The sequence below is a fragment of the Calypte anna genome, chromosome 4 (assembly GCF_003957555.1).
Source record: "Calypte anna isolate BGI_N300 chromosome 4, bCalAnn1_v1.p, whole genome shotgun sequence".
NCBI lineage: Eukaryota > Metazoa > Chordata > Aves > Apodiformes > Trochilidae > Calypte > Calypte anna.
This window is the reverse complement of record NC_044247.1, coordinates 175937-200430: the sequence shown is the minus strand read 5'-3', so window position 1 is coordinate 200430 and position 24494 is coordinate 175937. Positions and strand designations below refer to the sequence as shown.

General features: G+C 47.1%; 2 protein-coding genes and 2 long non-coding RNA genes across 8 annotated transcripts in view; 2 read left to right on the top strand and 2 right to left on the bottom strand.

Annotated features, from left to right (window-relative positions):
- The first annotated feature begins 2284 nt into the window (after positions 1-2284).
- LOC103535184 (V-set and immunoglobulin domain-containing protein 4) lies at positions 2285-8235 on the top strand. The gene is made up of 8 exons (XM_030448949.1): positions 2285-2428; positions 3365-3721; positions 4027-4308; positions 4698-4766; positions 5548-5616; positions 5964-6077; positions 6728-6749; positions 7265-8235. Exons 1-8 carry the CDS (start codon positions 2374-2376, stop codon positions 7461-7463), a joined length of 1167 nt encoding a protein of 388 aa, XP_030304809.1. The 5' UTR covers positions 2285-2373; the 3' UTR covers positions 7464-8235.
- LOC115598191 overlaps positions 5497-24494 on the bottom strand; it is a 29013-nt gene continuing 10015 nt past the window's right edge. Inside the window, exons 3-4 of the long non-coding RNA XR_003987463.1 lie at positions 6835-7361; positions 5497-6232 (exon numbers count right to left, since the gene is read on the bottom strand). This is a non-coding gene — a long non-coding RNA (uncharacterized LOC115598191). The remainder of the gene's footprint in view (positions 6233-6834; positions 7362-24494) is intronic.
- LOC103535183 (V-set and immunoglobulin domain-containing protein 4) lies at positions 11154-17392 on the top strand. Of its 2 annotated transcripts, XM_030448950.1 has the most exons (7): positions 11154-11269; positions 13290-13646; positions 14046-14327; positions 14578-14643; positions 15161-15304; positions 15579-15600; positions 16319-17392. In XM_030448950.1, exons 1-7 carry the CDS (start codon positions 11212-11214, stop codon positions 16521-16523), a joined length of 1134 nt encoding a protein of 377 aa, XP_030304810.1. In that variant the 5' UTR covers positions 11154-11211; the 3' UTR covers positions 16524-17392. The 2 variants fall into 2 exon arrangements, with proteins under 2 accessions (XP_030304810.1, XP_030304811.1); XM_030448951.1 differs by lacking the exon at positions 15579-15600 and having other exon boundaries at positions 11155-11269; positions 16319-16511.
- Positions 18900-24298, bottom strand: LOC115598190. Of its 4 annotated transcripts, none has more exons than XR_003987459.1 (5): positions 24229-24298; positions 23870-23964; positions 23624-23763; positions 22907-23085; positions 18900-20704 (listed from the first exon to the last, which is right to left on the bottom strand). It is a non-coding gene; the product is annotated as an uncharacterized LOC115598190 (long non-coding RNA). The 4 variants fall into 4 exon arrangements; XR_003987461.1 differs by having other exon boundaries at positions 22907-23035; XR_003987460.1 differs by lacking the exon at positions 23624-23763.

Genomic DNA, 24494 nt, shown 5'->3' with positions numbered 1-24494 from the left:
TACATTGTTTTTCTGTGTTAATGTGTGTGCCAATACTTCCTGAACCCATTTGCTGAGTGTTCTAGAATGGGGAGGCTTTCATGTTCTCTGGGGGATCTCATTATGCATCCACTGCTGATTCAAATATAACTGAAATGCTAAGGTTAGCCTGGTACCTGTTTTCAGACCTGGCAGGCTGAGAAGGAGGGGAGTTTAGTTTTATTATTAACCCATATCCAATGTACCATGGAATCAAAGTTTATGGGAATGGACCAGTCACCACCGTCAGCACAGGGCCAGGTTGGCCTTGGGCATGTGTTGGTTGGGTTCCCCAGAGCCAGCTTTCATGTCTGAGCACTGAGGGGACATGATATTTAGTGGTTTTTTCATAAATAGTGATGTACAAGCTCAAAATACTGTGCTTGGTACTAGTGGAAAATGGTCTTGTGGACTCTGTTCTCCTGTCAGTTCTTCTCACTGCTGGCATCCCCAGGCCAGCCAGCTCTTCCCCTGTCTCAGGCTTTTGTAAATCTGCCTGACCAGAGCTTAGCACTCTAGAAAGCATGTTAGAAACAACCAACTGCAATGTAAATTCTGCTAGTAAATAATCACCCTTTTTCAAGTTTCAATCAGGTTGGGACACCCAGCTGCCTCTCCCCCCATTTGACAGCTCAGGGAGTTTCACTGCATCCAGGCACCCACCCCTCTCATTGCCTCACTGTCCTTTCCTAAAAAGCCATTTCTGACCAGAGCTCTGCCAGCTGTGCCAGAGGTGGTTCATCAGTACAAGTGCTCTTTACACATTCAAGTCAGAAAGGCCCTCAGCTCTGTGAAGTATTGAATAAAGCACAATTTCCTGGAGAGAGCAGGGAACGGGGTGAGGGAACAACTATCAGTTACTCTAAGGCAAGAATGTCTGTAAAAGCAAGAAATCACAGTGAAAGCAAAGACCTCAGAAGAAAAGGAACAAGATAATTTCAGAGCTCCCAGGGCTGTGTGCCCAAATCTCATGGTTTTGGTCTTAAATTATGTAACAACCGAATGAGGCTGCCGACAGATGACAGTGCAGGTGGAGCTGTCTTTATGCCATATATAAGATTGTAAGAAATATGTTTCCCACAACTTCAGTCTCAGGTACACAGCACTGATGGCTCTCGTGTCCTGTGCTGGGCTTCTACAGATGCAAACTGACCAGCAGTAAAGGCAGGATGTGTACTTTAGGGCATGGTCTAGGATGTAATTTATTGCATTTAATTGTTCTGATTCAAGGACTGGATGTTGAATTACCAACAGCAAAATGCTCATATTGAGTTAGCCAAGTACAATGGATCAGCAGAGATTTCTGTCATTAGAAAGAAAACCTAGGAGCTGCAGAGATAGAGAAAGGCATGTAAAATCTGAATTTAATGTTTTGGTAGAAAACAGATTGCCTCCTAGATGGGTCTAGTTCTTAATTACTTTATAATACAAATTAGCTATAACTAATACTACCTTTAATTTATAACACATCTCATTACAGCTGAAAACTAATTATTTCATAGTCTCAAATATTTTCTATGTTATTAAGTTCCTTTATTCTTCTCTAAGCATCTGATTGTTTACCTACTTCCAAAGTAGCCTCCAGGGAAATGCAGGCATATTTAATTGGATTCAATTAATCAGTTCAGATGAACAGCTAAACTACAGTGTGAGAAAGGAAGATTGATCTGTGCCACAGGGTGGGATGGTCAAACCAGCTGCCGACAGCTTGTGGAAATTATTTGTTTTCAAATTAGTATACCTAAATTCACCACCTCTTAAGATGGGGTATAATAAAGAATAGAGTATTTTGGTTGGAAAGGACCTACAAGGATCATCTGTCTCATGCTGGTAATGTAAAGACTTAGGGTGTTTCATGAATCTTAATTTAAAATATAGTGGGGACCTTCACAGAAAAGTTGGTAAGGAAATCAATAGTGAGGACCTTGGCTGTTCAGCTCCTGAATAGCATTCTCTCAGATTTTCTTGTATGTAATGTGTGTTATAACTTACTGTTTTGAAAGCAATGCAAGGAGGAAAAGAGGAACAAATAGGTGCTGAGCAACAAAAAGCAAAGGAATTTAAAACAGAAGGGGGAAAAAAGTGTACTCAGCAGAAAATATGAAGTAGAGTAGAAGTAATTCTTAAACTTTCCTCTTTTGATTCTTCCATGAACACTTCTGTTTTTCCCACACCTCTGACAGTGATTGCTGAGACACTGCTTTTCTGAAAAAGAGGAAGGAAAAACCACCAGCAGCTGTACTTGGTTCTGAGTAACAAAGTGCATGACGAAAGAGAAGCATTCCTGGTTGATGCCCTGACTTGGACAGATCAGGCCTTTTCTGCTCGAGGGGGAGAAGCTGCACCCTGGGGAGGATGGGGGTGCTTGTGAGAGCAGCTGTGCTTATGAGTCCTCTTCTCCTCTGCAATGGTGAGTCCATGGAAAATTCTCCCACCAGGGGCAGTTCCCCCCCTGGCACTGGCCAGTCTGTGTGTCTGTCAAGGGGTGGCTCTCTTTTGGGAATAGAAATGTGGCAAAAGCCAACATGCTGCTGGCTGGGTGTTTGGCTGTGTCCAGTCCAGTGGCTGTGGAGTGCAGTGAAACCTGCCCAGCTACTTGGAGTGCAGCCACCCCATACATGCCATGAGGGTTGTTCCACAGAGCCCCGCCAGCACCCAGCATCCAGGGTCTGGTTAGTTCTTGTGTTCCTGGGAAAGGGGAGGTTTGGAAACCAGAAGAAAAGGGTCTATGGAAGCACAGGCTCAGCCCTAAGTGTGGAAAAGGTGTACTGGAACAAAGGCAACAGACCTTGTTTTTATAGGAAAATCTAAAGTTTTAGACTTCTTTGATCCACTGCCTAAGTTGCTTAAGTTCTGCTAAGTCTGATGCAGTGTGTCAGCAGGGCAGATGAGCAGCAGAGCAGAGAAAACCGTAAAAGCTGGGGTTTGCAGTGAGTGTGCCATGCTTCCCAGGAAAGCCCTGGGGGTGATGTCAGCTGGTGGGGGCTGGCACCATCTGGGACAGGCAGCTGGGACACACATACTTGAGACAAGGTTCTTTCCTCAGCTCTAAATCATCTGCTAATTCTGATCCTGTGCTCTGCCCCGTATTCCTGTGTCTGCAGGAGCTCACCAGGCTGCTCTCACATCCATGCCCCAGCAGTCAGCTCTCTCCAATTCATTTTCCTCACAGCATGGTGGTTTTTTGTTAACCAAATCCCTGAATAGACCTTCCCTCACCACCTGCACCATCGACCCGTGCTTTTTGTGTGGTGGACTCCTCTTGCCGATGCTCTCAGCACCACCCAGAAGCTGCCTTCACTGCAATTGCTTATTTTTTTAGTTTCTTTTTCTGTTATTCCTGTAGCTTTTCTGGACCTGACTGGCTCCAATGAGATCAAAAGCATATGGAAGGGATCTACCACCTTGCCATGTGTCTATGTGCCTGAGAAGGACTTTGTGCTGGAAACACTCATCTGGGCTGTGGTGCATGACCAGAGCTCCGGTGCCATCTTCCGGAGGGATGGGTCTGGCGACCACGTCCTCCTGTCTGAATACAGAGGCAGGATCAGCGTCCTGAAGGACACCCCAGGGAACCTGTCTCTCCACATCCTGAACCTGGAGATCTCTGACAGGGGAACCTACACTTGCCAGGTCACCTGGAGAGCCAGCAACAACAGCCTGGTGGCAAGAGAGATCACCACTAAACTGGAAGTTGTTAAAGGTAAACTGAGAAGGAAGTTGCACGGGAGGAGAATCTTGGGAAGGCTTTTAGAGATTAAATAGACCAGGTGGTCTGTGACCACCCGCTTCAAACTCCAGCAGAAGCAGCAGAAGGTCAGAGAGAGGAATTCTGCCCAGGGTGCTGTGCCTGCAGCTCGGGCTGGGAAGGATTTGTGGCCTCTGTGCAGGGGTGAGGAGAATGTGCTGCCCCTCCTCCAGAGCACAGCAAGAACTGCCCTGGGGTGGGGACCTTCCCCATCATAGCAGGGCCAGCATCACCTGGGTCCTGTCTGCTTTGTCTTCCAGTTGCAGTGACCAAGCCCATTATCAGGGCCAGCGAGCTGGGCCTGACGGTGCCGGCAGGAGCCAGGACCAGCCTGACCTGTGTGGCCAGCGGGTCCCCCCCCATCCGGTACCACTGGTTCCGGGGAGCCCCAGGGGGGACAGCCCTGCCCCTGGGCAGCCAGGCCGAGCTGGTCTGGGACAGCCTGCAGCCCTCTGACACCGGAACCTACTTCTGCCAGGCAGAGAACAGGGCTGGGTCCAGGGCAGTGCAGCAGAGCGACCCCGTCCAGCTGACCGTGAGCGGTGAGTCCCTGGAGCCACAGCTGGGTGGAGAACATCTGGGGCCCTTCTGCACTGGAGCAGAACAACATTCCAGCTTCTCTACCCTGAAAGAGGAAAGCACAAAATGCCTTCCGCACCCCGGGGCACTCCTCATCACTGGCTCTGGCTTTCCATCCTCTCTTATTCCCTGCACTCTCTTCTTCCTCCTCTTAGAGGAACTGTGCTTTTCTGATGAAAAAGAGCTTTTCAGTTTAAACACATTTGTTCCTCATTGGCTTTTTTAAAATTCTGTCTGGCTGCCTACCACAGCTGAGCAAGTTTAGATGAGGCATCAGGATTTCTCTTTGACTACGAGGAACATGAGTGGTAATTCAGTAGGCCTGTGCAAGCCTCTTTTGTTCCCCTTGTAGATCTGTCCACGGTGACGGTGGCCACTCAGAGGGATGTGGGAATCACAGGGATACACCACCCAACCACAGGTCAGAACAACTCTCTGTGTGGGAGACACTATATGTGTCTACCATTTCCTAACTGGTAGACTGTATAGGATGTCCTGGCTCCTGGTTTGTTTGGGTGTTTTTAAAGGGTTTTGTCATTTGTTTTCTGGTCTTGAATGAAGCTGCAGAAGTGGGAGGCAGAGCTGGTATACAGGCAGATACAAGAGATAGAAAAGCTGCTTCAGACCTGGCTGGAAACAGTCAACCTTACCAAGGGCAATTGTTTTGAGGGAAGGCTTGTGCTTTCCATCTTGTCTTTGTAGGATATGGTAATACATACCTGGACTAGAGTAGGTCTGCTTGGGGAAACTTGAAGTTACAGTGCCCCACCTATCACACAGTAGGTTGTGGGAATCAGTATCACTGACCAGAAGCTAAGGGAAGATGTTGAAAGTTGTTTACTGTTCTTACAACAAACCCAAATGGAAATGGTGGTCAGAGGTACCTCAGTTATCTCTTAGACTGCAGGGGGCTCCACCACTATTACAGATGCATTTGTGTAAACATCCATGCATACATATAGATTTGTGTATATACATATATATATATACAATTTGTGTATATATACTGTATATTTATAATATATATATACTCTATATTATAATGTACACATAGTCCTCATTTCTAGAGCTTTCCTGTCTTCACTGCCTTGTCAGGGTTATGGAGACATTCTGTTTCCACCCTACAGCTTTAATACCACATTTCCTGGTGCTAAAATGTCTGGAAATGCACTGTGAACCTTTCACTCCTCTTTTTTCTGCAGATCTGCCTGTAGCAGTAGTGACTCCAGAGAGTGGTGTGGTATATCCAGAAAAAAATTACACAACTCAGAGTAAGTGGCGAGCAAAGCAAAGCTAAGAAGAAAATGAGGGACCCAAACTCAGTAGTCAGTACCTTTAGCCTCAGAACTATTGTTCTGCCTTTTGGCTGCCAGTTGTATTAGGAGACTCTGCTGGTTCTCCTTGTGGCCCCAGTCTCCTGAAGAGATGTGAGCAGTGAGTCTGCAATGTCACTCATCAGAGCCTCCTCCCAGGGTGCTGCCAGGATGAGGCACATGCAGCACAGCCCTGTGTCCCATATCCATGGCTGCTGCTGTCCTCAGGGAAGTGGCTGGAATCACTAAAGTGCTGCTGCGACCTCGAGGGGGCTTCTCAGTGTGAAAGTCTTCTGTTGCTCTAGGTCTCCAGGGGTCTCACCTCTCCCTGTTCCTGGTCATCTTGATTGCCGTGGTTTGCAGTGCTGTGGTTTTTGTTGTCATCTTCCTTATCATTTGCATTAGAAAGCCCAAGGATGGTGAGTGGAGCATTCTAGAAAACTTCAATGTGTTCTTTCTCCTTTGAGGGGCCTAGGGATGGGGCTGGTGCTGTGCTTTGGCATCATCCAGGAGCTGGTCAAATGCATGGATTGGAACAGGTGGTGGAGGATCTACAGAGGCATAGTTCACTTACCTGGAGGGAAAGAGTCCATCATTAATTCTCCCTATCCCATAGGGATTAATTTCCTTTTTAGTCTTCAGATGTAGGATATATTTACTGAATACTTCCATCTTTGCTGTAGCAATAATAGAAAATTCACAGACCTCTTGCTCACTAACAGTGCTTGGCAGCATACAGAGAACACATCAGAGCCTGGGCTGGGGTTTTGGCCTTCTTTTCCTAATAGATAGGAAAACTGTGGAAACTTCTAGTTTCTAAACTCAACTTTGCCTTTGACCTTGGGCCAGTTATTCTGACACAGTCTTGCTACATCTGGAATATGGGTTGTTTTCATTTTCTTGGACTGAATCCTGGGAATGGCAGCCATCATCCACCTACCATGATATTTGAGGTTTCTATTTGTTTTCTGTCTTTAGAGATCACTGTCATATCAATAAGAGACATAGCAGAAATTTTTTTGAGAATATAATTGCAAATTATTGACATATTTATGATTATCTTTTCCAGCTCAAGTCTATGAAGTAAAATTGTGAGTATAACCCTTTATTTAACATATTGATGAATCTGTGGGGACAGTATCAGAGAAGAGAAAAAAAACAAACAGTGCTACTTACCTGTCAAGGTGAAAAGCCTCTTAAGCAGTACAGATGAAGATGTGCAAAGTTAGCTCAGTCATACATTGTACTGATGGGCTGTGGGCTTTCCACAGCAACATGTAATGTAAAAATAAAGATCTTTTTCTTCACAAAATAAGAATCCTAAGCAAAGAGCAGGAGCTGTTTATTAACTCCTCATCAAAATGTGGCCTCTTGAGACCTTCTAGTGCCTCTGAAACTCCTCCTGGGCTGCAGGCAGTGCTGCTGTAATGTCCAAGGTTTTCCTGCCACCTGGAAGCAGAGGACAAGAGCCATAACATAATCCAGTGGCCCATGTTTACATGAATCAAATTACAACCTTGTTTAAAATCCTTATGCCTGGGGGAGATGATTTGTCTGATGATTACTCTGGTCTCAACTCTTCTTCCACATTATATTTTGATTTCAGCCATAACTTGAGAGCAGCAGCTTCTTCCAGGTATGAAAGTACAGGTCACTATGAGGACCCCATCCCATGCGCTGACGACAATTATGTGACGGAGCCCCTGAAAAGCAAAGAATGTGAAGAAATAAATAAGAAAAATAATGAATATGAATGTCTTGGAAACACCCAAGAATTTGAATATGAATTAGGTGATACTGTATGAAAACCAACAGCACCCTACAGGTAGCAGTCCTGAAGAATACCTTCAGGCAAAATCTATCTTCCTTATTCACCTTTGCCTCTGAAAAATAGGTCAGACAAGCAGGTCTTGCTCTTGCACAATTAATGGAGCCTCAGCAATCTCTGCAGTGAAAATGCAAACCTCTTTAGGACCTTTGGTTACAGAATGCTGTATAGGTCTTCTGATTTTGCTTTTCTTGGCTCTTTGTCACCACCTCTGTAGAAGAAAGCCCTTTGATAGCCAGAACATGCAGACCCCAGGCCAAGAGGGCTGTGCTAAAATTACTGCCTTGTATACCAAAAGGATCTGCCTTCATAGCTCTGGTGTGTGGGAGCAGCACCAGCACCACGGGCTGCTCAGCATCCCCAGTGGCTTTGGGTGAGGAGTGCAGAGGGAAGATGGCCTGGGAATAACCTTCTCTCATCCCTCCCATCCACCTGTAGTGCTGCACATGTTGTAGGATGTCCTTTTAGATGTGAGACAGCCCTTAAAGAGGCACTGAAAGACTAAATCCAGGATGAAACCAAGAATCTTACCACACCAAGGAAGCAGTATGAAAAGAAATGTCCCCTGCACCCATCATGCTGTTAAGAGTTTGCTTAAAGGTCAAGGTCTCAGAAATCTTTATTTCAAAATGAAAAGGAAAAAACAGGAGCTTTTGTTGGTGATGATATCTTGGATAAAACTGTCAATGTGTACATGTAACTTATTGAAAACGTGGAGGAAAAAGATGTAAACCATTAAACTTCAGGACTGCAAAGTTAGTAGATTTGGTTATAATTCTTTTCTTTTTTTTTTTTTTTTTTTTTTTCACCTGTGCACGTGAATTTCAGTGTCTGGAATTAAGCTCCTTGGAGCCTAGTCATTCTACTTGAAAGCAGAGGAATTACTGTGGATCTGCTGGAGTCTGGGATATGTTTTGGATGTGGTGTCTGGTGGTGTGTGTAGGCTGTAGCCATCTGTATTTTAGGGAACAGAAGATGCAAAAGTTACTGCTACTCCACTTTGAGTTTCAGAAATGAAACTCAGTGAATGAAATGAGAGTGTTAGGAAGTGACATAAAATGAGTTCTGCTTTGAAGAGTGTAAAAAGACAGTGAAGGCTGACATTCCTCCCTCCTGAGCTGGAAGATGTCTAAGGGAGGAAAACTGTTGCAATAGTATTGTAAGGTACACAATTATCACTAAAAGGGTGTAGCAGACAAACCTTTCTTGGGGCACGGCGCTTCGAAGTCAAACAGGTGTCCTTGCCAAGGTGCACAAACAGTGCTCTGATCTTGCTGCCTTTAGACTTGGCTGGCCTTGTTCAGTGCTTCTGCTCCAGACCCAGCAAACCTCCTCCTCCTCCTCCTCCTCCTCCTCCTCCTCCTCTCCTCCTCCTCCTCCTCCTCCTCCTCCTCCTCCTCCTCCTCCTCCTCCTCCTCCTCCTCCTCCTCCTCCCTCCTCCTCCTCCTCCTCTCCTCCTCCTCCTCCTCCTCCTCCTCCTCCTCCTCCTCCTCCTCCTCCTCCTCCTCCTCCTCCTCCTCCCTCCTCCTCCTCCTCCTCCTCCTCCTCCTCCTCCTCCTCCTCCTCCTCCTCCTCCTCCTCCTCCTCCTCCTCCTCCTCCTTCTTTGGCTGCTCCAGAGTGAGCTGAGCTTGCATTCAGAAGCTCACCTTTTATTGGCCCCCCCAATCCTGCTCATGTGCAGCTGGGGTCAGCCCTAATTGGGCACAGGTGGACTTAACACAAGCTCACGCCTCCCACCTCGTAATTAGCAACACCTGATTGCTTCATTTCACTACAAAAGGGTTTTCCAGAAAACAACAGAAAACTCATGGTTGTTATCATGATTTGACTAATCACAAAAGGGCTTTCCAAGGAAGGGCAGATCTTGGCATAAAAATTGTCCTTTTTTTCCTGCATGCAGATGGATCAGAAAGAGCACTCAGAACTTTCTTCTTCAGGTATCTATTTTTTGATCGTTTGCTCAAAGCTTGGCACTGAATTTCATCCCCTCACAGACTAAAATTCTTATTTTATCACCAAGAAAATGATAGCAAATATCTCTAGCCTGTGTCAAGCTATGTCAAAACATGAGTGTAAGGTGCAGGCTCTGCAGAGCTAGTCCCAAAGAGCAGGGTCTGAGTTCCCATCTGCACTCATTTTTCAGGGAAAGGGGGACTTTTCTGTGCCACATCTCATTAGCCTGAGATATAGTAGCAGAAGCTGCAGAACAAAGAGTCACACTGATCGCTTTGAGCTCTGATTCTTGAAGAAATGATGCTTGGAAGTGGGTCATGCCCAGTATGCAGAAGGGAGGTGGGTACCTGCAGGGGACAGACTGCAGGATGCCTTACTCTCTCTCATGAAAGAAACGGGCTGGCTGTGTGACTTGGGAAGGGGAAAACTAGCAGCTGCATCATGTCATGTACATGATGCAGAGAGAAAAGATGTCATGTACATTGCCTCTGAGGAACCACAGTTCTTCATATTTGTTCTAGCTAAATATTCTTTTTTTTCTTCTATGTAATTACTGTTTCAGGAAGTCTTGCATGTTCAGTTCACAACGTATACATCTCAGCAGTTTTAGCTTGAGATTTCTGATTACTCCAGGGCATATTTCCTAAAATTCAGCTTCTGTTAGAGTCCTCTCTAGAGTATGAGTCCTCTAGAGTATGAGATAGAGTGCTGAAACAAGCTTCTATGTCAAGTCATGGACCAGGGTGTGTAGATTTTCTCTTGAAAATAGACTCATATTCACTCTTTCAGTGTCACTGCTTGACTTTTAACATGTGGTGGTTTTTGTTTTCAAAATTAAGAAACACACATTTATGGAGATTAATAAAAAAGAGCATAAGTCAGAAAAGTCAAGGGAATGGTGAGAAAAGTGGGTGGGGATGTGAAGCCGAAAAAGGCCAAGCAAAACTGTTTAGAGACAGAGTTTGAGTCTTTAAACAGCAAAGGTATTTATTTCCGGATCCGGGGAACCCCCCAGCTTGTGCCGGACAAAGAGTTCCGAGGGTTAAGGGAAAGGGTTAGGATACTTATACAGTAAAAGGGTAGGTTACATCATCCTTACATACATATTCATAACAGGTGGAGTCTGGGCGGAGTTGTCTTTTTGGGGATGTGTTCAGGGGTCTTTGGGGGTCTTCAGATGAAGTAACGAAGTCTTCCTCAGGGTTGAACTTTTTCCCTTTCTTGCTCTTGATGACTTCATCCCCTTGTTATAGAGGATAATTGGCCCCTTGCAATAAAACTTCCCCTTATCTGCTGGTTCTGGCAGCCTCATCCTGCCTTTTGCGCCGGTGTTTACACTCCCCCAGTGCCCAGCTGTCTCAGTGGTGCCAGGACTTACACTTCTAATTATCTCCAAGACAGAAGTTAATCCCGTTAGGGTCTTGACATGTCTCATCTGCTTTTGGTCACTTCTTTCTTAGTTTATCCCTGAATTCTACCGGTTATGAACACAAATTCATTAAGTAAATTCACACAAACAGTTTGGCCTGATCCACTCTCTTCTTCAGATGATGGAAGAAGTGTGAACTGGAAAGATCCTTATAGTCATTGTTCATCCTTTACCATTCACCTAACTCAGCAGTGAAATGGACTCGTGATATTTCAAAAAGAGGATCCTAGATGACAAAGGACAGAAGAAAGGGAAGTGTTCTTCACTTGCACTCTGGTCCAAGGAGTGTGGGGGTCACTCCCCAGGTGCAGGGAAGGGCGAACGGAGCTGCAGTCCTTGGAAATGGGAGGAGCTGTGTGGATAATGGTGGTGTTCCTGATGACCTCCATCAGCTGCAATGGTGAGTAAATTATTAGATATATAAGAATAAAAATCAACATAATAAGAGGGTAGGGGGGGAAAATTAATTATAGTGTCTTCATTTTTTAAAATTGCTGCTCTGCTGTGTTAACTCTGAAGCCAGTCTTTGTGAAGATGGAATATGAATTCTTCTAGAACTTAATAATTTGTCACCGTTGTTCTGCTAGCATGATCCTAGAACGAAGAGCTGTGAGACTAAGTGTGGGTGCACACAATTTCCCTTTGTGTTGTCTCATGAACATCTGACTCTCAAGGTGGATTAGGAGAGGTGACATTGGAATCTTGTCTGTGGTTCACATGCCCATGAGCACACGTGCTACTCTCAGGGCACAGATGACACTGACAGCATAGGAATGTTTTGGGAAACAGGAGAAAGATGCTTCGCCAAGTTGCATGCAGCAGCACAGCATTGCTCCTGGCATTTAGAAGAAGTGATTGAAGTATATGCCCAACTTCATCACCAAATAAACAGCTTTGCAGATTTCTGGATCTGTCTCCCAAGCAATTTGTGAGTGAATGCAGGAGAACAGAACCAGTGCCTGTCTGGGGAGGAGGGGAAAAGAGGAGTGGGATAAGGGGCTAGAGGGTAAGCCAAGACCAGCTAAATTCAGGTAGTTTCCTACTAGAGGCACCTCCCAGAGGAGCTATGGTCTCCACAGGCAGACAGCTGGAAAGACTGGGAGCCAGGTACCACAAAATCTGTGCCCACCTGAGTGCTCAGCAGAGTGCTTCTCTGGCTGAAGCAGGGATAGTCCAAGACATTTAGATCAGATCTGAGGTTCCTTACAGCTAAAGCACAAAGACTGGGCTTGGTCCACCCTTCCTGTTCCAAGTCCAGTACTTCAGAGCAGAGCCCTGAAGGCTCCTGCCTGCATGACTCTTAGTGCCACCAGGACAGCTGGTGCTGGCAGGCTGGGCAAGAAGATGCTCAGCTGTTATAGAAAATGGGATAGAATATGAGTTCACCATTTTTCTGTTATCATGCCTTATAGATAGTAAAAATCACTCTGATCAGTCTTCTAATCTCTAACACAGCCATACTGATCCAGCTGTATTTCGCTCCAGTGGGAAAATTCACATTGTTTGTCTGTAAGACTACATCCCAGTTTAGCAAGTATCAGTGGGAGGAAATACTTCTTTTAAAAATGCTGTCTCAGGGATTTTTATTTTGCTGAGTTTCTCCCATTCCTTCCCATCAACTCTCTTTTGGAGTCACCTCTACTAGTGTTGAAACTGGTCACATACAGAGTGCAGGGAATCAGTGGATGACAGCATCTGTTTCATGGCACACAGCAATGCAAAACAGTACGGGAGAGATGTTTAAACAAAATTGTGTCCAGATGAATGCACTGAATAATGAACATACTTGAACTTGAGTGCACCAAGTGCACTTGAGTGTGTTTCTGAGGAGTTTTCTAAATAACTTCTACCCTTAGTTTTTCTCAGTGCAAGTCTGTGAAAAAAAGAAAGAAGACAAATGGAAAAACCTTTAAAAGCTTATAGATCAAGGAGCTGTGTTTGACTGGGATGTGAGGTTTGAAGAACAGAGCTGTGCCTGCTCTCCCAAAATAATCTGGTAAAGAAAAACCAAGGCTCATTGTCAGAAACGAGCTTGGACGATGCTTCTGCAATGCTTGGAAAGCCAAGGAGCAGTATTGGAGTGTAAGGGCTGGGGCAAGACAGCAAGAACAAGAGCTGCTCCTTAAGGACTTGTGAATGCTGTGATGCTGCCACCAGGAGCAGGATTTGTGCCTCTCTATACTGAGAGGAATTGAGAACTGGAAATTGTCCAGAGACAAAAAATAAGAATAGCCATGAGGTCAAAGATATTGTTGACTTCCCTATGTTCAGTAAAGTGGGGACAGGCTCGGGTTTAGCCAGTTGTGGTCTGCAGCACATCTAAAGGGTGGCCACATGTTGGCTTCCACCAGCTAGTGGTTTCTGTCTGTTCTAAGGGTGTTCTCTCCTGCCGTGTTCTTATTTCTTCCCTTCAACTGCAGCCCTCCTGGATCTGTATGGTCTCCATGAGATTAAGGGTACATGGATGGGATCTGCCACTTTACCATGTACCTACGTGCCTTCAGAAGGTTTCACACAGCAAATGCTCACCTGGAGCATAGAGCGTGACTACAGCACCGCAACCATCTTCCTGAGGGACGATTCTGGTGACCATGTCTTGTTGTCACAGTTCCGAAACCGGGTCAGCGTCCCAAAGCACAGCCCAGGGGACATCTCGCTCCTGATTGACAACCTCGAAATCCCTGACAGTGGACACTACACCTGCCAAGTCATCTGGAGGTCTGAAAACAACAGCTTGATAAAAAAGGAGTTGACCACTATGGTTAAAGTTGTCAAAGGTAAATCCAGCAATAAATCCCTGCTCTTGTGTAGCCAGTCCAGCCCATAGAGTGTGTAGGAGAAGCATCAGCTGGTGGTAGAATAGTGTTTCACATCTAGGCTGCATGTTGAGGCTCCCTCCTCCCTTGCTGCGTTAACCCTTCTTCTCTGCTTGTGGAGATGTAGGGATGGACCAGGGAAGGGGCATCACCCCATTCTGGATCTAGCCAGGGTCACTTGAACCCGTGGTTCTTGAGATAACATCCACGTCTGCTTCCAGTTTTGGCTGCAGGAAGCCAACATCTCTGCAGTTCTTGTAGCAAGTGAGACATCCAGTGGGTGTTGTGGAAGATAGATATGCCTTCTCCCTCCTGAGCACCCTCCATCATCACCTGGGTCCTGTCTGCTTTGTCTTCCAGTTGCAGTGACCAAGCCCATTATCAGGGCCAGCGAGCTGGGCCTGACGGTGCCGGCAGGAGCCAGGACCAGCCTGACCTGTGTGGCCAGCGGGTCCCCCCCCATCCGGTACCGCTGGTTCCGGGGAGCCCCAGGGGGGACAGCCCTGCCCCTGGGCAGCCAGGCCGAGCTGGTCTGGGACAGCCTGCAGCCCTCTGACACCGGAACCTACTTCTGCCAGGCAGAGAACAGGGCTGGGTCCAGGGCAGTGCAGCAGAGCGACCCCGTCCAGCTGACCGTGAGCGGTGAGTCCCTGGCCTCATCACTGCTGGACAAGACTGAGGGGGCAGTTTCACCTTTCATAATGCCATTGGACACATAATGCTGAATATTTATTGTGTCTTGGCTGTCACCTAGAGAGGAAACCACACAGTCTGGCATCCTCCCTGCTGCAGTGTGCCTGATCACTGCAGGGGGCTGGAAAATGTCCCCGTATCCCTGTGGAGCCTTACAGTCCCTCATTCCCTTACAGTCCTTCACCCTCGCTCTCCGCAGGTCTGCCCACAGCAACACCAGCACCCAGGAGGGATGCTGCTTCAGAGAGACCCCTCACTGCCACAGGTGAGCAAAGAGTGCTGGGAAAGACAGGAGCCCACCTGGCAAGGGTAGGTTGGTGAATGCTGTCTGCAGACCAGACACCAAACCTGGCTGCCACAAGGCATACATCCCCAGCCTCTCAAGCACCAGTTTTTTGTTGAACCATTCATTCTGGTTGGAAAAAAAAAAAAACAAACAAACAAAAAACCACACCAAAACAAAAAAGCCCAAAAAAATCCAACTTTAAGAGCATCAAGTCCAAGTGTTAGAAACCCAACTGGGTTTTCATCAGGCAGGAGCTGCCCTCCCAGCCACCCAGCTGCAGGCCTAAGGAGGGCGATTATTGCCTGACCTTTGCTTTGTGTTTCTGCCCAAAAGGGACCCAAACCACCAATGCTGACCCCAGCCCTGTGGAGCATCTGGGTCTGGTGGCTATCACAGGTTTTGTTTAACCACCCTCGCTGGGTCCCCTTGCTATCACCCCTCTGCTCTCAGCTGGGCAACACTTCTTGCTGTCACCCTGTCCCTCTGTCCCTCACAGGTGCCCCCCAGGCCACCCCACCCCCGCTCATTGCTGCACTGGTGGCCACAATGGCCACCGTGACCGGGGCAGTGCTGGCCACACTGAGGCACCGACGGCGAAACAAGGACCGAGAGCAACATGGACAGGACGAAGATGGGGACAGTGAGTGAAGGGAAGGGGACAGGAGTGGCAAGAAATCCAGGGCATGGGTGGTGGAGGGCAGCCCTAGTCCAAGGGATGGGGCGAGAGGGATGGCTCCATCCCCTGCTTCCCCCTCTTCCCTGTTTCAATCCCAGCCCCAGCTGGCTCCTTCTAGGGAAAGGCAGGGTAGGAGGGCTATACCTGAAGGTGGGAACATCTGGGAACAGCTGGTGTTTTTTCCTATAGCACAAGAAACATGCTGATGCACATCTTTGATTCTTCTTTTTTTCTCCAGAACATCTCTATGAAGTTGCTTTGTGAGTTCAATTTTTCACCCAGAACAATACGAAGACTTTGAGTGCATGACACTGATCTCTGCTCCGTGAAAAGCCAAAGAGTTCTTTGACTTGGGGAGGGGTGTATCTGTGGTACCTTGACAGTCCATTTGGTCAGCAGCATGAGGATAGGAACATTTTAGTGCAGGAGGCAGCAAGGGGGAGTCTGTATTCTGGGTCCTGGGTCCTGTATTCTGAGACAGATTCTGGGTCCTTTGCTCTGCCCTGCAGATGCCATGGAAAAACTGCTTCTCTCTGTAGTAATTAATCCCAGTGCTTATCCAAGTATTATTTTGTGCATTTCCTGTTTGTTTACAGTTATATGAACTTGTCTTCTGCCCTGTCCTAATCTCAACCTTTAATCCTTTTATATTATCTACCCATTCAGGGACATATCTCAGCCATCTGTAGCCTCACACTGTACCATTTTTCCTTACTATTGCTGGTGGCTACTTTCTAAAGTGACTCTTGCTGGTAACTCTTTTAAGTGTAACATAATGCCATGAGCGTTTATGGCACCAACGTTAACTGTTTATTGCTTCTTTTTGTCACTCTTTCAGAGCCTCCCAGGCTCTCAGTAGATTGTTGTAAATTCTGCTCTTTCACAGATTTAGTACTAGATTTTGTCATTGACAAAGATGTAAATCAAGTTGCTTCTGATTTAGTCGTCCCTCCCAACACTGTCTCTCTGTTGTTTCAGCATTAGCACTGCAGATGTCCCGAGACTGGAAAGTGATGTGGAAGCCCCTGTTGCATGCCTGCACAAGGAGACAAAGTTTAAGACTGAACCATCCAGTGCCACTTTGACCATGGCAGACAATGGCCATCACAGCATCAGGAAAAATTCTGAATATGAGAACCTTGTGAATGCAATGGAATTGGAGTACGAAATAGAAATGATTTAGCAGAGTATGTGATTCCCACATGAGCAGCCATGCAGGGCTGCAGATATTGAGTGGTGAACTTTGCCAAAGGAAACTCTTCTTCTTGTCTGCCTTCCACCCTGATATATAGACCAGTTTTGCTGCTTTCTTTAGCACAGGGGAGCTTCATAACCTCCTTGTCATTTTGGCAAATGAGGCCCTGGCATTTGGTGCAGAAACCCTCAGCCAAGTGGCTGTCTACATGCTTTCATAGAGTGAATAATTTCCAAGCAGTCTAAAGGACCAAGGTGAGTGCGAGCAGATCTGGAAGAGAGGAAACACGGATGTCTTTAGCGTGCAAATGAAGGTGTAGCTGGGTGAGATGCTGCTGGCCAGGAACAGCATCTCTCAAAGCCCTCCATTCCCTGTTAGGACATTCTGACTGCAAGGAGCCAGAGATTGTGCAGTGAATCCTGGTTGTACATTCTGCTTGTCCTTCCACCTTTTTTGTTAAAGCATAGTAAAGGGGCTGTAGAGGGCTGGTTGTGATACCTTAGGAATGTAATTTTTGCTATGAGGCTGGAGCTCGTTGATGAGGGAAGAGTGAATGTGCCTGCAGGTGGTGAGCTTCTAACCGCCACCTGCTGGTTTTCTTCTGGAAGAGCAGAACTGGTGCTGAGGACTTGCTAGTGTTTCAGTTTTGCAGTGTGGGGGTCAGAGGCATAATAAAACAGGTGGAAAATTGAACAAAGAACCGAGTCAATGTGTCTTGTTACAACAGAGATATTATTTTTTTACCTACGTTATCATAGGGATGCTCTGAACACTTATGTGTGTACTATGCCTTGAAAAGTGCTTGATTAGCCCAACATATTTTGTTTTCCAGGCCAAATACAAAAGTCTCAAAAAGGTCTCTGTTGCAGATGAATTCTAACTTATTTGGTATTTCATCATCCAGTGTTGTCATTTTTCTGTTGCTTGTGAATTTAGGTTTATTCTCAGTCTCCTGGTGTAATGCTGCAGAAAAGGTGGGGGGTACAGTCTGGCCATGTTTTAACTTGAAGTTTTTCCTGGGTTTCACTTTTAAAGAGGACAAGGCAGCAGGGGGACTCGTCATCTCACACCAGACTCCCTGTATGAATGCACCTCACCACTGCTCCCAGAGCTGGATGCCAGGGCCTTAGTGCTGCTTCCACACTCTAGATCACAAAGCCTTGGCCATCTACTACTGCAGTGAGAGCTCAGCAAGCCACAGGGCACCAACACCACTCAGAAGCACCAGTGCTTGAGGTAGGCACCTTTAGGGGTGCAGGCTTGCCATTAGCACCTTTCCTCCTAGATGCTAGTTCTAGTTTATTTAGGAATTTTATCAGAGCAGGGCATAAAGTGTTACAGTACTAAATTCCTTTCAGAGGCTAGAAGAACTCTGGGGATGCCAAGGTCCTTTTGACAAGAGCAGGAGGGCCCCATGCTGAGCTGCTCCTGCCTGCAGCTGAAGTGCATTTCCTGCAATACCGTGCTACTCAACAGCCTGGTTTGCCTCCTCGTTGTTAATCACTTGCATCTCACACATACTGGTGCTGCTGCCACGCCACGATGCCCCATCTGTCTGTCTGTCAGCTGGATGCCTCCGGGCAGTGTCTCTCTGTCCTTCAGGCTTGGCAAGGAGAGGAGGTGCCCCGTGGCTTTAGCCAGGCCAGTCTATAGGGAGAGTGATTGGGTTTCATTAAACAGATCAGTGTGCAGCTGGGAGGGCCTGGGGAAGCAGGCCAGCCCTGGGTCACACAACTTCTGCCCACACTGACCTGGACCTGCGCGGCTCTTGTCTCCACTACCTGGCTTGTCCCTTCCTAGGTCAGCAGCCCAATATCAGCTTTACAGAGTTTTGTGGCCCGAGTATGGGAGGAAGACCTTTGGCACTCTGAATTCTAGTGACACCTTTTCTTCAGAACACTGGGTGATAACCAGGCAGGATCAGAAAGAATCAGAGAGAAAAGTCTCCAGCTTGCAACATGAAGGTTTTGTTAGCACAGTGAGGGACACACAAGGACAAATGTGCTCACACAGGGCAGAAGCCTGTGGTGCAAGGTCAGGGCTGTGTGGGAAGGGAACTGAAAACTCGGCTTCCCTTTCCTCACCTCAGCAGATCCAGGCCAAAAAGCACAGCACATGGTGTTCTCCTTTCCCCCCTCCCAATGCCATCTTCATTAATTTTCAATCAGCCTAGTGTTTTATGCGAGATTTTCTGCCATGATAAGCTCACAGCACCAAATTCTTTCACTGACTATGTAACACCACAATTTCTCTAACTTTTGATTCCTCCAAGCACTGATCTGCCCTGAGGAAGTCCTCAGAAAAACCTGAAGCCTGAGAGAAGCTTCAGAATACAACAGAAGTAGCAGATTGCCCAGATGGAGCAGATGGTATGTACCTTGTGTTGTCACTGCCTCTAGTTTGGGCAGCAAAATGGCCTTGATCATAAGCAGCAGAACAGTGGAAATACAAATAGCCTCTGTCCAGTGCATAGGTTGTTGTTTCTCCTTATGCAGCAAGTATGTGATTATTTTTTTGGTTTTGGTTTATTTAGTAGTAAAAACTGTTGGAAGCAGAACACTCTTCTGGAAGTCAGAGGGCTTTCTTGTGTTGTATTACTATCCAACAAGAGAACTTCTCCTTTCCTTGTGCTGGTCACCCATGGGGTGACATGATTCATCTGCTGCAGCACAGAAGGGAAACTTCAGCCTCTGCCCTGAAACTCCACTGCCTCCAAAAAAAACATGCTACTTTTTGTGGCCAGCACAAAGTCATGAGACTTGCAGCTCCCCTTGCTTCAGAGCAACTGAAGTACACACTCAACAGAAGGGGTACATTACCTTTTACACTCTCCAAGTTCACCCTGGCCTCAGAGCCCTGCTGAACCTACTGTTCATGGAGGAGGAAGTCTCAGAGAAATGTGTCCCACTGGTAATTGGTAACCTGGTAATTTTTCTTGTAAGAGAGGAAGGGGTTATCTTTCTTTCCCTTCCCCCCAGCTATCTAGAAGGAACAAGGCCCTGGGGCAGGGTGTTATTCAAAAAGCAGAGGGGCAAATTCTACTGAAAATAAAAACTGGGAATGCTTAAGAAAACAATGATGAAGAGCACAAATGAACACTTGGCTAGCTGTGGCACAGGAGAGGTTAGGTCTGTTGAAACCTTGAGGTCTGTGATGGCAGATAGGGTTGGGGTTGACACAGCTGTCTGCTACATTAAAGATCCATGGGGGGGGCAAAACAAATCCTAAATTAGAGTTTGTTCTCTTTTGAATCTGATCTCAGTGATAGAGATCAGTGCTGCTATCTCTGAGTCACAAGTAGGTGCTTTAAGGGAGACCACGGGAGTGTGAGTCATGAGGAATAGGACCATGTTTGCCCAGACATACACTATAAGCCCTACTGGTCAGACCTATTCAAAAAGCAGAACACAATTTGCCTAGACAATGATATAAATTCATTTGCCTCAGCTTTGTAGAAACTCCAACTTCTTCATATTAGACAAGAAATAGTTGCAACAAAAAGCCCAAAAGCTCAGCATTAAAGTTTATCAATATTCTTAAATGTTGCACAATTTGCTGGGGATGCTGACATAAAGCAAGTCAGTAGGGTCCTGGGGTTTTTTATTAGTTTGAGTTTTCACTGTTCAGTGCATTCAGAGAGTCTGATTTGTCAAACTTGGCACATTTGACTGAGCAGGATTATTAATTAACAACTTGCAGGCTAACACTGTGAAGGAGAGGAGCACAGCATTTGGCTGCTAAGAGTAAGAAGCCAGGGCTACATTCTCTGCTTCTGCAATGCAGAGGAGCTGAACCCACACTACTGCTGCTGTACAGATTTGCCCTTAGGAAGGGTGCCACCCCCTCAGGCACTTCCAAAATAGGGGTGGGAGGGAAACCTGGCAGCACAAGGTCAGACTCAAGCATTCATCACTGGTGGGATGGGTTGTTCAATACCTCACTGGGTCTCTGGAGAGGAGCAGGATACTGACAGGAAAGCTTCTGCTGGAGCAGGAGGAAGGAGCCGCTGGCCTCACCGTGCCGCCGCGTTGCTCAGCAAATGCCTCACTTGGGGTATTTGACAAACTGACACTCTGCACACTGAGTGTCAAACTCAGCTTGTCAAATACACGCAGTGCTGCACTGCAGCTCTTGGCCAGTGTCACAGAGCTCTTCACTGGAGCACCATCCTGGGCAAAGGGAGAGGGAAAAGGAGCTGCTGTTTATTTCAGAAGCTTTTTTCCAGTTAGCAAAACCTATTATTGACCCTCCTGATTGTCCCCTGAAGTGCTTTGAATGAGAGAGAACCACACAAGCAGACAAGCAAAGACATTACTAAGTATTACTGTGCTCTGTGTCCTTCCTGCTGGTGGTTCAGAATTTCAATCTAAAAGAAAAGATTAGAATTTCTGATACTATGTAACTCTCCCAGAAAAATGCAAAATAACTCCTAAACCACATCCATTCTGCATAACACTATTTTAATGTCATTCATATTCCCTGCAGGCCAGGCCCAGGCAAGTTTTAATCATGGTGCTTCTAGCTTCTTTCCCAGTTCCCCAATCTTAATTTCACATAACCAGCAGAATCAGTTTGAAGAAGCAGCTGCACTATTTTAGTATCAAAATGGATATGTTCATTATATTTTGGAAGGTAGGGCACTGAAGACATGAAAGTAGAATTCAGCTGAAGTACATCAACAGCATTATATAGTGGACAATTTATTAACCCTTTTCCATCTCTAACTTCTGTGACTTTATTTTATACAGATGATCATAGGATCCAATCTAATAGTGCACACATAGAAATTTACCTGGAAAGGGCAACTTTTTTTCATGTGAAAGTACAAAGTAAAAAGGGTCATGTAAAGACATATTATTTGTGCTTCAAGACCAGAAGAGAGTGAAATAAGATTTAACAGCAAGGGAACAGCTATAGCTTTAAAGATAAAACCAGTTTCTAGACTAAGTGTCTACAAAGGCTTTGCAGTTCTCACATTCCCCCTGCCCTCCACATCCTGCAGTGGGCTCTGCAGCAGGTATCAATGACCAGCCTTCCCTCAACTTCAGTGCTGTTTTCAAACAGTGGAAGATCTGGCTTGAGAAGGGGAGGAGGGGAAGAAAAAAAGAAGAGAACACAGCTTCTGTAATTGAAGCTTAAAATAATCCCTCCTCTTGGCTTTCTGAGAGGAAAAACAGCCACTTGAAATCTTGCTGTGAGCCAACAGATACAAGGAGACTACACAGTGGAGATAATTCTATCAGCAGATAGGAATGGATCTTGCTGCCCCACCCCATCATGATAATATCTGATCTGAATGGACTTGTGATTGTCAGAGCTTTTGTTTTCAAGCCAAAGTGGGTATTTCCAAGTAAAAAGCTCAGTGTTCTAAACCAGACTGAGCAATCAGCTATGTACTCTGAGGGGAAAACAGAAAGAGCTCTTCCTTCTGCATTCTTCAGTCTTTACCTTATCAAAGTCACAAAAAGTCCCCCTCCAAGCCACATGTAATCTCTCAGGTATTTTTACAAGGCTGTCAGACTGCTCTGCAACTTGTGATGAAAATAAACAAAAAGTAAAATCACTGGAGGCTTGACTCCAAACCAGCTGCACCCATTCCAAGAGTTACAGAATTGGAACTGGAATCAAGGCCATTTCTGTTTTCCACCCATTGAAACACAAATTGCTCCCTGGATTGAAAGCAAGAATCCCCATGGATCAGTGGGCAATGGGGTCTGCTGCTCTAGGCAGCTGGAAGCCTTTGTTTTACCAAAGTCAAAATCAGACGAGGCTTTGCTCATGGCAAGCTGCTGTTGGATACTATCCTGCTCCATAGAGGATCTTCCTGTGCTGGGAGCATTGCCTGGCACTCGTTGGAATGTTTGGCTCAGTAAGGCAGACCTGAGCTACCAGGCAGGCTCCAGCAAAGCCTGGAGCTGCAGCCCAAAGGGCTTACTTCATCACAGGCAAGCCAGGCCATATACCCAAGCATAATTCTCTGTAGCACATCTGCTGACTTGGGCAAGACAGCAAACAATACAAAAACAGAGCAAGAAAGTGCACTTAATAATTCCTTCTCCTCAGCTGACAGATACCAAAGCAGCTCTGCTTTGCTCAGCTCAGCTCTGGCTGCCCTCTCTGCTGCAGGGGACAGTTCCAGGCTAAGGATGCTATTGCTGCTGAGGCCATGCTCTGCCTTCCAGGAGGTTGCATGTGGGTGAAGAGGGTGCATCTCAGCAGCATACAGATCACTGGGTCCCCAGCACAAGCTATGCACAGCAGCACAGGGCAGCACCTTTTGTGACACCTTTGTCCCTGCACTCATTAAAACCAGGGGGTGATGCTCTCTCCCTCTGGCTCTAGAGTGACTGGGTAGTCCCTTGTCATCTCACCTTGGGCTTCCAGCTGTCTCTGGGATGCAGTTTACCAGGCGGTGTGGGGAGCAGCTGCCCCAATCTATGGAAAACTCCAAGAAACCATTATCTCACATGCTCAACAGTTGTCCCAGCTTCAGAGAGTACCTAGGTGAAAGCAAGCCCAAAGTGCTCCAGTGAGGACTGTCCCGAAGAAACTGCAGGAAGTAAAAAACAGTTGTGTTCCCACTGCCACCTTTTTTGCTACCTGTGCAGCCCTGTGTACACCAATTTTTTTTTTCTTGCTTTTGTAGTAAGGCTAAAAGCAACCCTCCTTGCTCAGCCCAAGCAGGACATCCCCCCTTTGCCTAGTCCTGCTTCACAATATTCCATTTTGTCCTACAAGTCAACTGACTCTTCAGATTTTCTCCAAAAGGTGAAAAATGTAATTTCCCCCCTCCTGACATGGCGGTTTGGGCCCCAAATCCTGGGGACATTTTCCTGTAGAGCCAAGGAGCAAACTTGCCCACAGAAGCATCTGGAGGACTTGCCAGGCCCACTGGGGGCAGGCGGACATGATGGCAGATGTGCTGGAATGCTGAAACCGTCACCCCATGGCTTGCCCACAAGCACCCAGGAAGGGCCCAATAACCCCCCCATTACCTCCCTGCAGCCCCCAGCCCCTCCGTGCCAGACTCTGCCCCTATGCCTGCTCCCACCCCGTTATCCAAGGGGAGGTAGGAGGGTACAGTAAACCTTTGTCTGCTGTCCTGGAGCCATCGGGACTGAGGATAGGAACTGAAGAGCGGTGCCTGGCTGGGATACCGTCTCTCCCTGATAATACCCTCCTCCGTCCCACAACTTCCCCTGCTCTGTGTGCGCTGTCTCATCTATGACTAATTCAGATCAAAATCTCCCTACTGCCAGCAACTCACCACAGTGTGCGTGCGAGCTGGGGGCAGTGCCTGGCATGCAGCCCCGTACCCAGGGCTGCATACTCACCACCCACGCAATTAATGGTGGTCGATCCTCATCAACGACTCACGGTGCCTGGATGGTGTGCAGCTCCTGACCCACCTAACTCCACCACTGTGCTCCTGAAGAGAGAGACCAGACAGTACCCAGGGGTCACACTCCCAACCCCAGCCGGCTCAGGTCCCCCCAAAGCTCCGGGTGGAAGGTGAGGACAGCTCTCTGCCCCACCAGGAGCACAGACTGCCCACAGGTTTTGGTGTCACAACCCCTGCAGTCCTCTCAGGCCTCCCAGAGGAGACATGGGAGGTCACCCCCAAGGGACTGCTCCTCCCCTGTCCCCAGCCACCCTCCTGCCAGGCAGGACAGGATGGGGAGCTGGCACCTACCGGCCTGGCCTGGGGCCGGCAGCAGGGCCTGCCCAGGAGCCCGGACCCAGAGCTGGTTTTTGAAGGGGCCACTCCTCCTTTGAGAGGAAGCTGCAAATGGGGAAGATAAGGCTGAGGTTAGATAACAGGAAATGTCTGGATGTGAGTGACAACACGTCCAGGTTGTGAAAGCAGCTCTCCCCATCCTGCTGCCAGGGCACAAAGCTCACAAGTGGGGTACAGGAGGTGCCTCACCCCACAGGCCCCTCACCCCGAGCTGCAGAAGC

Excerpts from the sequence above, each read along its gene's own strand:
- LOC103535184 (XM_030448949.1), top strand. The coding sequence starts at position 2,374 with ATGGGGGTGCTTGTGAGAGCAGCTGTGCTTATGAGTCCTCTTCTCCTC. Across the intron at positions 2,429-3,364 it reads TCCTCTTCTCCTCTGCAATG|CTTTTCTGGACCTGACTGGC; the intron begins GTGAGTCCATGG and ends TTATTCCTGTAG. Across the intron at positions 3,722-4,026 it reads TAAACTGGAAGTTGTTAAAG|TTGCAGTGACCAAGCCCATT; the intron begins GTAAACTGAGAA and ends TTTGTCTTCCAG.
- LOC103535183 (XM_030448950.1), top strand. The coding sequence starts at position 11,212 with ATGGGAGGAGCTGTGTGGATAATGGTGGTGTTCCTGATGACCTCCATC. Across the intron at positions 14,328-14,577 it reads CGTCCAGCTGACCGTGAGCG|GTCTGCCCACAGCAACACCA; the intron begins GTGAGTCCCTGG and ends CGCTCTCCGCAG. Across the intron at positions 15,305-15,578 it reads ACAGGACGAAGATGGGGACA|AACATCTCTATGAAGTTGCT; the intron begins GTGAGTGAAGGG and ends TTTTTTCTCCAG.